Raw genomic sequence first — 15,946 nt, 5'->3', positions numbered from 1 at the left:
CTACCCATGGTAGAGGCCATAAAAAATGTATTAAAGCAAGTTGCCCACATATAAAATGTATATAGATATCTGTCGGTATATAAAAATGGTGACCTTCCTGCTTAATTAAAAAAGACAACAGCTTGTTAAACATTCGCGGGGTCTGCAGCGACCAGATAAATGAACTGTTGGTGAAATTTTAATGCCTCTGGCTACCAGGCCCAGGTCCGAGAATTCTGGAACCATAGATTCTTTCAAATGAATCACACCGATGATAATCAACGTTGGATAGGTTGTAACTGTCGCCCTACCAGGGGGGAAATGCGACTGATCAGGCTGTAGTTGTCGGAGTATATACATACATATATACATAAAACAGAGATAAGGTCCATGATAGGGTATCGTATCGTATATTCCTCTCTTTATATTACTAGAAAGCAAACAGAACAGAACCAAAAGAAGAGGGATAGGTGACTGGAAGTATGACTGGGACTGGGACTGAAACTGGGGTTGGGTTGAGATGGGTTAGTCAGGTCTGGGACGTGGCTGTTTACCTTCTTGTTCCGTTGCAATTTATGAGTTCAGGGCGATAAGAGCGGGGTTTATCAACGGAAAACAACGGAAAACTGGGAAAAACTGCACTCTGCATCTGGGTAGCGATAAGATAGGGATGACACCTCTCGGAACCACTATCGGTCGTTCAATTTGCTGCATCGATACCATGCCCGTAGATAGGACCGGGAGACGGAGGCCAGCCCAATCAATATAGAAATGATTGTTGGAGGTCAGTTGTTTATGTCAACAAAGGTAGGTATTGCTTTGATTGCCTGGGAAATTAAAACTAATTTATAATTTTTTTTTTACTTTTTTCATGTATTTCAAACATTAAAATAGTCGGTTTGTTGCTGTGGTTTTTGTTTTGCATGATTTATAATAGTATTAATTTTAACTAGCTTTAGAGTTTGGATTTTAATTCTTGCTTTGACATTTATTGAATTTCATATTGTATTTATTTTACAATAAATTTCATTTGTTTCAGTGTGTTTTTTCATATTTAAACTATTTTTTTTTATCAAGTTTAATTAATTAGCTTAGCTCAATGTAAAAATGTGTCTTTTTATAATTTTTTCATACTTTACGCACAATATAACTAATATTAAAAATTATTGAATAATAATTGCATTCTCATATTCTTTTCTTTTTTTATGCTTTTACCATTTTTTCTGTTTTTGCGTGCTGCCTTCGTTATTTATGCTAATTAAATGTTAAATGCTATACAATATTTATATATGTTTAATTTTATTTCATGTGTGTGTGTGTGTGTGAGAGTCTGAGGGTGTGGCATAGTTTCATACAATTTGATTAATTCTCAAGTTAGTTTAAAATTGTTGTTGGTGGAGGGGGGGGAGGGTTTTAGTGGGGGGTTGGGTTCTCTCTCTTAGGAATACGTACTATTTATAGATTATTTACAAAATGCCTAAGCCTAACGAATTCGTACAACAACAGAAGACACACAATGTAAATGTAAATGAAGTCTGATATATCTGCACATACCCGATCCGTGGATATTCTCGTATGTGTGTATATAAATGACAATTTTTCATAAATTATATAGTATAAGACGTGACGTTTCCTATGCATGGCCAGATTTCTTGTTGTATTTTGAAGATTCTTAGGGTTTTTTGCTGGACTGCTGAATATATGATGATATAGGGCTTAGTTTTTTGGTTTTTGATCATTTGCGATTCGAATTCGATTGCCTTTGGATAAAGGTTTCACTTAGTATTTGTATTTGCGTTTCTATTTGGGACATTTTAGTTTAGTTTTAGCGTTTCTGACAGAACATTACACACGATCCCGCTAAGCTCACTCTCTCTCCCTAAGGATAGTATCCCTACCATCCTCTCTCTCCTTCTCTGTGTTACATTTAAAATGTTTAAATTTGTAGTTTTAACCGCTTTGATTGTTATTGCTTGTTTCGACAACGAAAACAAATGGCACGGAATTATATTTTTGTATTAGCAAAAGAACATAAAATTTTAACAAAAGTTCTTAGAGCACGGGGGCAGCCACATTGGATTGGTGCCCCCGATCGCTGCACTTACAACTACATCACTTTTTTCTTGTTTCTTGGATTCCCCAACAGAACGATACACCGGGTATTGGAAAGGAAAGGAAAAAACATAAAGGCAAAGGCTAAGACAGTGCTAGCAGTAGTAGGGTTCGATGGGTCTATGTACAAGTGTGTGGGCCCGAACCTGATCTCGATCCTAACCCTGGCTGGCTGGCTACTCACGTGCTCAAAGGATGCGCCCAGGTGCTAAAAGCCAGTGGAACTGCACTCGCTAATTGACAGGCCCATGCCCATGCCCTTGGGTGCCACAAAGCCGCCGCTTGTGCGGGGCCAGGGCTACAGGAGGTTCTGCAGGGCGGCGGCTCCATTGAACGTGAGGCTGTGATTCCAGTTCCGGTAGCTGGCGGCCGCCGCGTACTGCTGGTAATTGTTGTACTGCTGCTGTGCCGCCTGGTGCTGCAGTTGCTCCTCGCTGAGGTCGCTGGTGATGTTCGAGGAGTCCTCCTGCAGCTCCGCCGAGAGCTGGCTGTGCAACAGCTGTTGCTGATGCTGTTGGTGTTGCTGCTGCTGCTGTTGTTGCTGCTGTTGCTGCTGCTGCAGCTTCTGGGAGTAATTAACGACCGATGCTGAGGCAGTGGCCAATGCCGATGCGGAGACTGATCCCGAGCCTGAGCCTGAGCCCGATCCGGAGCCTGAACCCGAACCCGATCCTGACTTGCTGCTGGCCTTGGGTGCTGTGGTTGGTGTGGTATTTGAAGCGGATGTCAGTTGCTGCGCCGCCTGCTGCTGCTGGTGGTGCTGCTGCAAGTGCTGCTGCTGCTGCGAGCGCAGCATCTGCTCCGCGCGCCCTTAAGCTAAGGGGTACTGGTGGTGTCACAAGCTCGTAGTGCCGGCGGGCGCGTGGTAGCCGAGGCTCTGGTAGTACGAGTCCTGGCCTAAGGCAGCGTGTGAGTTGGTCAGCGGGCTGAGGGCGTTGTAACCGGCGTACTGGCTCATATCGTACATCTTGATGTCCGCCTTGGACTCTGTGGGCAGCAGGCGATTGATGGAGAATGGGTGGCTGGAGGGAGTGTAGCCTGAGGGCTCCTGTTTCAGTGGATGCATCGACGAGTGGTAGTCGCTGATCAGCGACGGGTGGCACCGGTTGGCCATCATGGCCGACAGCTCCTCCTGCTGCAGCTGGTGGTGCTGGTGGTGGTGGTGCGTCGGCACGTGCTGTGGCTGCTGTCCCAGGCAGAGCTCCGCGTTGGCATGGAGCATTGCCAGGGCCTCCGCATCCTTGCTGTGCGCCGCACTCAATACATTCACTCCGGCCAGAGACGCTCCGCCCGCTTCCTTGTGGTGCTGGTGGTGCTCCAGTCGGCTGTGGTGATGGTGGTGCATGTGGTGCGAGTCCTCGTGGTCCTTCTTTCCCGGACTGGTCGCCTCCAGGCTGCTGTGCGACGGACTCTTGTGCAGCTGCCGAATGGCCTCCTTCTTCTCGTCCTTGAAACGCTTCTGGCGCCGCAAGTAGCATCCGTTCTCGAACATATTCCCGGAGTCGGGATGCAGTGTCCAGAAGGATCCCTTGCCAGGCTTATCAGGCGTCCGTGGAATCTTCACGAAGCAGTCGTTGAAGCTCAGCGAGTGCCGGATGGAGTTCTGCCAGCGCTGCTGGTTCTGCCTGTAGAAGGGGAACAGGTCCATGATGAACTGGTAAATCTCCGACAGAGTGAGCATCCGCGTCGGATTATTCTGTATGGCCATCGTGATCAGGGAGATGTAGCTGTACGGCGGCTTGGCGTGCGTGTAGCTGCGTCTGTAGGTCGTCGGCTTGTCCACACGCGATCTGCCCAGCGAGTTGGGGGAGCCAGTCTCCATTTCCCGCGATCCAGGCGGCATCGGACCGTAGTTGCCGCTTAGGCCCGCCGCCGACATGCTAGCCGCTGACATGGCCATGCAGCCGCCCATGTTCCCGAGTGGAGAGCCCATGCTCGCGTAGCTCATGGAGCTGGGGGTCATGCAGTTGCCGCCCATCGAATTCATAGCCGCCGCTCCCATGCTGCCGGTCATGCTGGCCACCGCCGCCGAGTCGAGGACACTGGAGCCGAAGGTGGCCGCCGCCTGGGGAGATACCGAGGACATGCCACCCACCGGGATTCCCATGCTGTTCATTGTGTAGGCGGATCTGGCCAGCGGGCTCATGCTGCCGCCGTTCGAGGTGGGATTCGGGTTGTTGTTGATGCTGGAGGGCGGAGGGCCACTCGGCGGCGGGCCCCCAGAGGACATGCTCACCGGAGCGCCGCTGCTGGGCGGCGGCTCCGCGTAGAGCTTCTGCATGATGTCAATGGTGGTCTGGTGGGGGCTACCCTTCAGAAAGCTGTTCAATAGTTGCGCCGTTATGTTGCCGGCTTTCGGACGCACTGTCCCCAGGAGAAGCGAGGGAAAGTTTGACGCGTGCAAGGGACGCGCACAAAAAACGGAAAATTAAAAAAGTTCTATAGCTGGGTTTGCCGAATTTTCCCGATAATTTTCGCTCTGCGATCTGCGATCGGGCTTTGTTTTATATTATTTGATGATATATTATCTTTTGTTCAATGCACTACCACTGCATTTATTGATGTGATAATTATTTGTGGCATGTTTTTGGGTGGTGCACTGCACTTGACACTTTCTTCAAAGTTCTACTCTCTGTTGTGGGTTGTTGGTTGTTTGTTGTTGGTTTTGGGTTTTAGCTTTTCTTTCTTTTTGTTGAGATTTGGCTTTGTTTGTGCACTAAACACTTTGATTAATTTATTTGTGTGGACCGGCCCGCCTGATGCCTTAAGCAAATTTGGCAATAAAATAACGTGGCAAATATGGCTCTATTTTTTGTAATACTATAATTCTCTTTTTGTCCGCTGCTCAGAGCCCTGCGCCGCGCCGCAACAAAAACCGACGCACGAACGTGGAACGTGAATTGTTAGCTGGCTTTTGGCCACTGAAGCTGTGGATGAGGCTGAGTACTGCTGCTGGCTGCTGGCTGTGGCTGTGGCTGTATCTAGAGATGGAGCTGTAGCTGTAGCTGATGCTGAGGTTGAGTCTGCTGCTGCCGCTGCTGCTGGTCCGCTCGAGTGTCTCTTTGGCTTGAGCTCTTGAATGTGACTGTTTGCAGAGGGGAACGCTTGTCTACTATTTGGCTTGCGCTTGCTGCCAACAAATATTGTTCGAGCCGCGCTCAAGTGCCGATGCCGATGCCAGCGTCGACGTCGACAGCAGTGTGTGGCAGTGGCAGCAACAACTCTGACTCGTTCTCACCCACGGCCCAGAGGCCAGCACACACACACAGGCACACCCCGAAACAACTACAACTACAACCACCGTCGCTTGCTGAGGCCTTGCCAATGACAGGCTCTCGCTCTCTTACGCACACACCGCTCGGAGCGGCGCAAGCGCATTGGCCGGAACGCGGCTCTTGGATCAACAGAGCAGTTAGCGGACGCGGGTTGCCACGACAACTGATAGTCGGACGGGGGCGTGGCCAACGTAAGCAGCGAAAGAGCAAGAAACGCCCTCTCATGCGATATGGAGCAGCTGCATTGCACTCATACACTTATACTAACACACACACACACATACACAGATAGCGCCTAATGCCAGGGCCCGGGCCTGGACCTGAGCGACGCCATGTTACAGTTAACGATTTTCCACTAATGCGATCAATAATCGCTCGCTCCCGCTTCCACTCGCACGCTCATCCGCAAAAAAAGCGACTACGACTGGTACTCCGACTCCGACTCCGATTCCGATTGAGACAGGGGTCTTCTGCTCCGAGCGCGATTTCGTCTGGGGTTTGGTTGAGAGACTCGACTCCTACTACAGCGACTCTGAGTACTGCGAGACGATGCATACGACGCTCTATGTTTTGCCAGAGAACAAAAAAGAACGCCTTTTGGCTCCCAAAGAAGACATTAATAATACATATGTGTGTGTGTGTGTGTGTGTGTGTCTGCTGTTTCTTTTTTTTTGCTCATTCGTTCGTTTTTTAGACCCTCTGCACATTTGAGGTTAAGGTATGCCAATGTCACTCTCATTCATTCTCATTCACATTCGTGGCATGGCATTCGAGGCATCGCGAGCGGCAGCAACAGCAGCAGAAGCATCAGCAGAGCGCATCTTTCCTTTTTGGCAAGTCATTGCGAAAGTGACCCAGTTCTGGCCTCATACCCATCACTACCTGGTGATGGAAACTGAAACTTAAGTCTGGACCATTCATTGATGCAAATGATGCAAAAGAGCGCGTGGATGTGGAATACTTCCTGGTAGACAGGCTAAAGAGTTCTCCTGTTTTATGGCCGCGGATAAAACGCATTTTAATTTCGGTTATAAAGAAGACTCGGAACGGGTTCCGTGATACACCGTACGCCGCTTGACGCCTTCCATTGTGCATTCCATTCCGCTCTTAACCCTTTCACCCAGCCAAGTGTGCCAGTGTCTCTACTTACATATGTATATGAGAGTGAGTGTGTGTATCTGTGTGATGTACGGGTGTGAGTGCCAGTATCCATGAGTGTGTGAGAGGCTCATTATTGCAGCCATAAACGAATTGTTTGTTTCATTTCTCAATGAAACGATGTACTCAATTGAGATCTACCTGAAGATTCAGATATTGGCGGAAATTCCTCATTTCCCATGTTGTCACGAAGAATTTTCCGTTCCGTTCTGTTTTGCTAATAGTCTAGAATAATATATGATTTCTCCTTTATGATACTGAATGAGGGACGGGACGGGACCCCTATGTTATGTTGACATTTTGGAACAAATAATAACAAACCACCATATATGTATGTAGATAATATTGAATTATTCGAAATTTCTGCTCTTCATTCTATTAATATTTCAATCAAACATTGACTTAATCAATCTTATTTCCGGAAAATCGAAAACCTTTTTTAGTGAGAATATATCGTATATATGTATGTTTCTCGTATTTTTGATTAAGTTAAAGAAATGCATACATACTCGTATATGTAGATGTATATCTTTTAAAAAACAATAAAAAGGAACATTTTTTTTATATGCATTACCAGATTTACGAATAACTCCCCCATAATCATCTATGGCTTAATTTATTCACTCACACAAGTACATAAATGCGTTTAGTCGTAGATCTACAAATTTAGGTACAAATTTGTTTACGGCATTCCAATATCTATATCACATCAGCACCATTCTCATCACACATCTTGGAATATACTTTATGTACATATATATATATACATAGGTGCATATATGAGTATCTTTATGTGCACTTCTAATCACTTTTATTATATTTCACAGGCCGTTCAAGTGGCTCTGGATCATTAATGATTGTGTGTGCGTTTGTGTGTGTTGTGTGTGCTATAGAGTGGCAGAAGCGCATCACGCTTTTATAATAATATACGAGTATATCCGTACGGTAGACTTTTTTGGCGTAGACTCTTGGCAAATACTCGTAGTAATGCCAGCAGTCCAAAAATAAATGTACATAAATGTGTACTCGTATTTATTTACCTTTTAGTCATTTATCTATTTATTTATTTGCTTTAAAAGCGCGCCACTGTAGGTTGTACGTATGGGGGTTCCATTCAGTTCGGTTTCACTAGGGTTGGATTGGGTTTTGCAACGGCACGATTTGATACAGTGCGGGTTCGGCTGCACTCGGATGGCAAATCGGGTCTAAATCCTGCTCAAACTTTTTAATTAGCCCCAGCCCCAGCCCCACCTCTAGTGCAGCATCCCCGCAGTGCATTTATGGAAAATATTGACTTTACTACTTTTTCCCAGCGATGTTTTGATTTTGTTGTTGATATTACTTTAAAATGCTGCGCTTTTTGTTTGTTTTAAGCATTTCATTTCTGTGACGCATGCGCCATGTGGCAATGACTTTACAGAAACCCATACATAAATATATTTATATCTATAAAAGCATTTGACCAACATTTCTCAGATAGATGACGTCTGCTGTCTGCCTGCCGCTGCCGCTTGGCATGTATCCGTATCTGTATCTGTATTATATTTATTTTTATTATTTGTGATTGTTGATTTATTTGTTTGTTCAATATTTTCACACAAATTAAAATACTTTGCCCACTCGTTGGCCTGTCCGCGTCCGAGTCCGCATACAAATCGGAATCAACGGAATCAGCGGACAGCGCATAGGGAGCATCAATGTCGGTTAAATTGTTTTTCTTTCTGCTCATTTTTTTTGGCTTAGCCCAATTAACGGTACTCATTAGTGATTGTTTAATCATTTGCCCCAACAGAAGAAGATCGCACCATTCTAATATCTGGGACAAACAAACCCCCAGAGATCTATACTTTTTATGACATTTGCTTACGATTTTTGCAACTTAATCGGATGGCACGTGATTTCATTTGGAGGCTGGTTCCCGGATATCTTGTGGGTCCTTTGAGCGGAATCCTGTTAGTTTTTGATTTTGGTCCATACCTATCCGCTCATTCTTTCCAGGTGAGAACTTAATGGGCAAAATAGCTACAAAATAAGCGGCCGATACAACCAAATGGAAGCGGAATATTTTTTTTATCATTTCCTAAGCTTCAGTTAAGTAATATCACTTTCTATATTGACTAACAGGTTTTACCTAAATTTGAAATCTTGTTTCGGTTCTTTTTAACAAATTAGTGATCAATTTATTTCAGAATTCTCATGAAATATGATTGAGTGTTCTCTGAAGTGTAGTTTTCCAACCTACATATATAGTAGTATTCGGGATATCTTGTATATGTTAGCCGTTGTCTGAATGGTTCTGTATCTACAATATGTATCTATATCTTTAGCGTCTCTGTGTTGCGTGTGCCGTAATGAGCGTAACCATAAAAGCGTCTTTTGTTTTACGACCGCATTGCGCGCGTGTTTACCGTAGACAACAATACAACAATGCCAATTTTATGGCTGCCCCTGCCACGCAGACAATGCCCCGGCGAACCGCAGCGCAGCCGAGACCAGCATCCGCAGATACTCGTACTCGCCGCACTGATACAGCAACGTACACACCCGGCCAAAAGGTGACACCGAAGCTAGAGCAGTTTCCAAAGGGTAAAGGAAAGAGCGAACGGGATGCCGATGCCGATGCCGCGGTCTTGCATTAATTAGAGCGCGTTGGACAGAGGGCAGCCAACCCATGAAGGGTGGCGGACAGGGTGAGGGACAGGGACATGGGCAGGGCTCCGATTACTTTCTTCAGAGCCATAAAACGGTGCTCTGGAATGCTGGCATGGGATGCTGGAATATATGGACTGGCGGCTCTTATCTAAATTAGGATGTGGCTTGTTTGCGCCCGTGTCTGCTCATCGCCTGCATTATTTGCGTAGGTGTTTCATTTCCGTTCCACAATCTATCCGCCGAATGTTTGCCGGCGTACTCATCGTACCTTTGCCCCTGAACTCATCTCGACACCGAGAATATCCGTTTTCCTTACTTTCACATGTGATTTTCTTTGTTTTCTTATCAGTTTTGGCGCGTCAGCCGTCGCCGTCGCCATCGCCATCGCCATGATTCACATTTTCCTTTGCCGCCTCGTCTGTATGCTCAAAAAACTGCACTTTTACAAGTCAAGACTTTAGCGCTGCAGCAGTGACGGTCGGCCTTGGGTCGGTCGCCTTCGATACGGATGCGGTTCCCTCCGCCGGAGTTTGTCGCATTTCGGCGGAGTGCGTGCCTTATCGGGGTCGGTTCCACGCCACTAGATACCGCTTAAATCACAGCCTAGTCGTGGTTTTTGCTTGAATTTTGCCACTTTTATCTATTTCGCTGCGGTTGGCTATAAAGTCTCTGTGCCTTTTATCTATGTGCAAACACGCGAAAGCAATGATATTAAGACACTGGCGAGGCGACCTTATTTCCTCTGGCTCTGGGCCCCCAAGAAAACAACTAGTTTTATTCTTTTAATTAAAAAAAAACTGTTGCTCCCCTTCGTTTGTGGAAGAAGCACTAAAGACGTTACGGTCAGTTTAGCAATTCGTAAAAATGGGAAAATTACTTATAGAAAGGACCAAAATGAAATTTAATATTGGGGTTGGGTTTTTCAAAGTGGTACCAAAACTGATTCATATGAAAGTACGTAGAAAATGTACAATTAAGAAGAAAGAATACTTGAAGAAGTAAATAAACAATACATCGAACTTGAACACATTTTGGGTTTGTTTTCCCTTAAATTCATTATCGCCATTTAGCATATTTGGATGGTATTTTCCAAACTATCCATTTCGCTTAAATCAATTGAAATGGTTTACTTGATTAGAAGCCCAAAAGCCGGTTCTCTCCCACAAAAAACCAGTCCATGGATATCGTACTCGTACTCGTACTATTGAGAGCCAGCACCTCCACACAGAGGTTTGCCCAAATTGATCATGCGAAAGAATGTTTTCGAGATTTGTTTCTGTCTGTTCTCTGCTCACAAAATGCTCGGACTCTTGGAAGTTAGCACATGGCTGCTAATTAAGTATTCGTTGCCCGAAAAATTAACTTTCCAGCTATGGGCCTGGACTTTAGTGGCACTTTTGTTGTGGCAGCCGTATCTGGCGACAACGAGACTGCGGCAAGTTTTATAAAAAAATACACCTATTTTTTATCTATCTATCTGTCTATCTAACAATATGCCAGGGCTCAGGCCTGGGCATGGGTTTGGGACCAGAAGCCAATGACGAGCCGTAGCGGCAGCCGAAAAGCTGTCAAATTGTCGAAAAAATTATTGTTATCGTGCTTCATGCTCATGTTATTGAGTGGCCGGCCATGTTCACACGGAGCGAAGTTCCACTTCCACTTCCAGAAGCAGAAACAGAAACAGATACAGATATAGCCGCAGAGATACATTTGTATCTACACATGTTGGAACAAACAATTCAATTAATTGTTGTAGAGCGGAATATGTCACATTCGGGGATATGGATGGTTAAGTGCGGTGTTTTATTGTATGTAGCTTAACTTTTCGGTAGTTTATTGATTTACAAGCTTTGGGTCGCTATCTCAGATAGATGTATATTTACGAGTACTCGCACTAGTATAAGGGGGAGGACGTGGAGTCCACCCGGTAGGTATCGTATCAGATTGGGGACTGAGACTGAGACTGACACTGGAACTGGGCCTGGCACTGGGACTTATCGCAATGCGTTGTGATTTTTGGAGTGTCGAAACGCCAAAGCAAATATGATTGAAGTTTTATTTGCTCAGTCCGCCCGATTGGGTCTTAATTACTTCCGAAAACAATGACAATGATGATGACCAGTAAGACGAGGGGAGCAGTGGAGCTAACTCCGAAGGCATTAATCAATTTACAACGAGATTTAGGCAAGGGAATCGGTAAAATATAAAATAAATAAAAATACAAATTTGAATACCGGTTTCTGGTTTCTGGCGTTTTCTTCTGGCTATCATTCATAAACTTTAGCCGGGGCTGACACGAAAATTAGCTCTTCAGCCAAGGCAGACAGCCCAGAGATCGCTACGAGACTGGAGCTGAGCTGAAGATAAAGCGGAGATGCTGATGTTGAAGCTGATGCTGAAGAGATGCAGACTTTGGACACCTGAAGAGCACCAGCACCAGCACCGGCCGCATAGCTGTTGATCATGGTGATGACTATGTAAAAAGCAAACTGGCACACAGCTTTAGATGCTTGAGATGTGTTGGCCGTTTGTGTTAATCCCATCAAGACCCAGCACATTATGAAGTAGCAACAACACGGCAGCGCATAGTAGAAACTGGAGCTGGAAGATGGAAACGAGTTGGAGTTGGAGTCAGACTTGGAGTTGGAGTTGGACTTGGAGCTGCAGCATGTGGTGAGTGCTCGAATGTGCTCCAATGGAGGCTGGCTCCATCTCTACATCAACGGCACAAGTGACATAAGTGGCGCTTACACGATGATGCGTGCGCATCCAACAAGCAGCCAGTCAACCAGTCAACCGGCCAGCCAGACAGCCAGCCCCACACACGGCTCCAGCTCCAGCTCCAGCTCAGGGCTTAAAGGTTGTCTTCATCCAGTTTGTAAGAGTCATCATCATCATCGTCTTTATGAGGAGGATCATCTGTGGGTCAGACCTCGGCTCAGGCCCAGAGACCCTGTCCCTCAGCTGATAAGAATGTGTGATGTTCCATGGAGTTGTTAAAAGAAGCACCGCATACTGCCGCTTCGTGTGTGGTCCGTCATCGATTTCGATTGATAACAGAGTTTTGGATATCTCTGCTCTATGGGTCACACATCTGGTTGCGGTTCTGTCTCTGTGTCTGTGTCTGTCTCTGGGTGAGTCTCCTCCTGGTTGGCCATACGCATGACGTGACGTGCCGCTGACGTGCCAAGTGCCATTGAAAATGGCAAGTCATTGGCATTTCAACTGGACATGCGGCACCCTTGTTAGCCAGAGTCTCTCTCTCTCTCTCTCTCTCGCTCGCTGACGCTGACGTTGACTCTGGCTCTGGCTCTGACTCTGTGGCAGTGACTGTAACCGTCGTAACATCCTTCGACGCATAACGGGCAGGACAGTCAACCAGCTCCATCTCCAACTCCACCTCCGATTCCGATTCCCTTCCTGGCCCTCAGTGATGACGCAGCAAACAGGCAAAGCGTTAATTTAATAATGGCCAAAATATGGAAGGCAGTCAGTTAACAATAATTTGGTGCAATATAAAATATATGTACATATGTATGTTGTGCCTTTTTGACAAGGCTCTGAAGGTGTGTTTGTTTTCGTGGCTGCTGCCTATAATCGTTACACTTGGCTGCACCAAAGTCACAGCTAGAAAGTCAATGACATCTAGAGCAAACAACCGAAAGTTGGTTTCAATCAATAAAAAAGAGAGTGAAAACCAGAAGAGAAACTTCAGCAAAGGAAGCAGCTATAGGATACACAACGATACGGCCGGATTTTTTTCCATGCGTGATTTTTACGCGTAAGATGATAATGTTACATGTATTTAGAAGGATCGACTCGGAAAACAATACCAAATCAATTAAGCACAATCCATTTTTCTAATAAGAATGCTCAAGAGGTGGCAGCTGACCCCCTCTGCCACCCCCTGGGTACACCCTTTGCTATATGTACATATATAGATTAATTCATGAAATGTATTCCTTATGTATGCAGGCATTCTCAAAATGCCACAATAATTGGCTAGACAAACAAAGATTCCCAGACTGTGGACCGCAACACTTCATAAATAGTTTGCATTTGCCAGCTACTGCAGTATTCCATGCGATACCATACCATACCATACTCCTCCTCCTAATCGAAAGACGGTGTGAAGTTCTTGTGATTCACTCCACTCGCCTTTGGTCGGTGCGAAATCAAAGAGATCTCAAGCCAAGCGGCGAGCAAAAGCATCATAAAAAGGTTGTATCTTGTAGATGGCAGCCAGAAGAGTTCATTGATTTTCTGTGGGGCAACTCAATCAAAAAATAAAAAAAATCAGAAAAACATAAAACATAAAACAAAAACAAAACAGAAGAACTTGGGAAAACGCGCACGGCGGTGGCACTCTATTAGCACCTTTAAAGCACAATTTACAACAAACATTTACAACTGTCAATTGGCAACAAAGCAAGGGAAGGGCCAATGGCCAGAAAAGAGCGGCTAAGCCCAGGCGAAGAATTAAGGATACAGGTCACACAGCAGAGACACCACACAAAGGCACCGCCAGTTCCAGTCACAGTCCCAGTGCCAAAGCCAGTGCTGATTGATGATGATTTTTAGGGAACTGGGACTGATGAGAGCTGACGAATCGACGGCAATTTGTTAGCATTAACACACAAAAACTCTCATTGATGAGAACGTGTATCAAGAGCATTTAATATATATGGATATATCTGTCACACGCTTGTGTGTGAGTGTCTCGGTGATGCAGTTTAAAAACGAAATTAATAAAAATTTCACTTGAATTGACAAAGTGGCCGAACGCCGTGACGTTCAACTGACGACAAGTGCCACTTGACAAGCTGCCGAACTTGAAATATTTTTTCCACAATAAAGACTGGCATAATATTTCATTTTATATAGAAGTCTGACTCGGACTCGGACTCGGACTCCTTCTCTGCTCTGGAGCTGGGGTAAGAGTTGATTTGTCGGGTAGCTGATGTTACCTGTCCGCTAACCTCGTCGCACAGCTGGCGATTAATCTTGACATTGGGACGATATACTGACGACATGTACTGTACGGACAATATACGCCATATTCTGGCATATATAAATGTTCCATTGTTGACAATAAATAATTTAGCCGTATACACAATCGACGATGTCGAATCGTTGATTGTTTAGCCTATGAAAAGACGCTCTCACAGTTCGTTTGATGGCACTTGCATGTGAGATCATTATCATTGGTCAGGCTCACGTGCAGAGCACGCGGCGAGGACTTGTAAAGGGATGTACAAATAGATTCCCAGGCCAGTACTTCCCAGGCCGGTGCTTCACGACAAGTGCAGGTCAGCATAATCACCATCATCATCATCATCATCCTCGACATCGCCCTCGCCATCGCCATAATAAACCGCAACTACTTTAATTACACACTTAGCCTCGAGCGAAAGTACACTGGTCATCACAGTATCTAACAAGTGATGGGATCATGAATACAAATTAAAATAGAGCAGAGCAAATCGATGAAAATTTCAAATTTCAAATAGTTTTGAATGTACCTACCCACAAAAATAGAAGTGCTAAGGATGATCTATGGAAGTAAATTTTATTGTACTATAAATTCTGCAATACTCCTTTGCCACAAACTAAATTGTATAACACATGCATTATTATTGTAGTACTTGCGGATGGATATTGGAATGTTAAAATTCAATCAAATCTCAAATTTATTTCAACACCATCTTCACATCCCGTGAAGAAGTCTGATCCCAATCAACCCTCTACATTTCTGAAATACACTTGTCAAGCAATCGTGAAGCATAAACCCTGCGGAGCAGTGTAAGTAGAGGTTAATAACTGTAGTTGGCCGTGGGCGTAGGTCGTGGGGGTGTGGTGCCCGCTCGGCAATTGTAATGCAAAGCGCGCGCGCGTGTGTGTGTATGCTTCCAGCCAGGATCCCCTCGGGCGCATTGCAAAATTCAGTTTCATTCGATGCCAAAGCTGAGCCTCGTCTCGACGCTCAAGTGGCGGCCCGCCGGGCTATTGACAGAAATCAAAACCGGGCCGGGAAACGGGTGCAGGGGATGGAGCACGGCTCAGTGGGATCAGCCGGCAGTCGCCCAAATGGCAAACGCTTTTCGTAGTTTGTTTTTTGTTTCGTTTGGTATGATGTACATACATCGTCGACAGTCGGATGCCGGTTGCCGGTTGACGGCTTATCACGGCATCAAAACAAATTCGTTTGAAATTAATGCGGAGATTTGCTTTCATTAGTTGGCTGTAGCTGTTGCTGTAACTGTAAGCAAACACAATGGGTGGAAAGCAGGTCTAGGCATTGGCATTGGTATGGGCAGAAACCACCAGCCAACATTCGCATCCACGACACGCTCTGAGCTGCGGCTAATCCCTAAGCAAAACTTTTGGTTGGTGGAAGGTCCCTGCCTCTTGCTTTTGGGCCCAACTTTCAGTCCTGCCCGACACGTGGCCCTCAATTGTTACTCAGTCCTCCCCCGGCGCTGCCCTGCCTTGCCCCCGATTGTATTTGGAATCGCTTTTCGGGCTGCGTCATCACTTTGCATTAAGGTGAGAATCCATTCTATGGGATGCATGCCCGTTCCCCCCGTACCTCCCGTTCCTCCCGTTCCTAATGTGACAGTTTAATTGCAGGTGAGACACACTGGTCGCGTGGCCAGGGAAGCGTCGCTGATGCAATTAGACAGCCAACGACTTTCCCTTTGTCCTACGCTGACTTCTCAGCTGGTTGTGCGGGTGAGCACAAGGTTCTGGGCATCGATGTCCTGGTTGCT

General features: G+C 45.7%; 1 protein-coding gene across 1 annotated transcript; it reads right to left on the bottom strand.

Moving 5' to 3' along the window:
• Positions 1 to 850: 850 nt before the first annotated feature.
• Positions 851 to 5,304, bottom strand: LOC108156867 (protein fork head). Its single transcript, XM_017288595.2, is given in 1 exon segment — positions 851 to 5,304. A coding segment is annotated over 1 exon segment (1,983 nt). The 5' UTR covers positions 4,373 to 5,304; the 3' UTR covers positions 851 to 2,389.
• Between the last annotated feature and the right edge of the window lie 10,642 nt (positions 5,305 to 15,946).

Source organism: Drosophila miranda, chromosome 2, assembly GCF_003369915.1.
Source record: "Drosophila miranda strain MSH22 chromosome 2, D.miranda_PacBio2.1, whole genome shotgun sequence".
Taxonomy (NCBI): Eukaryota; Metazoa; Arthropoda; class Insecta; order Diptera; family Drosophilidae; genus Drosophila; species Drosophila miranda.
Note: the sequence above shows the minus strand (reverse complement) of the source record. Positions and strands in the feature narration are given on the sequence as shown.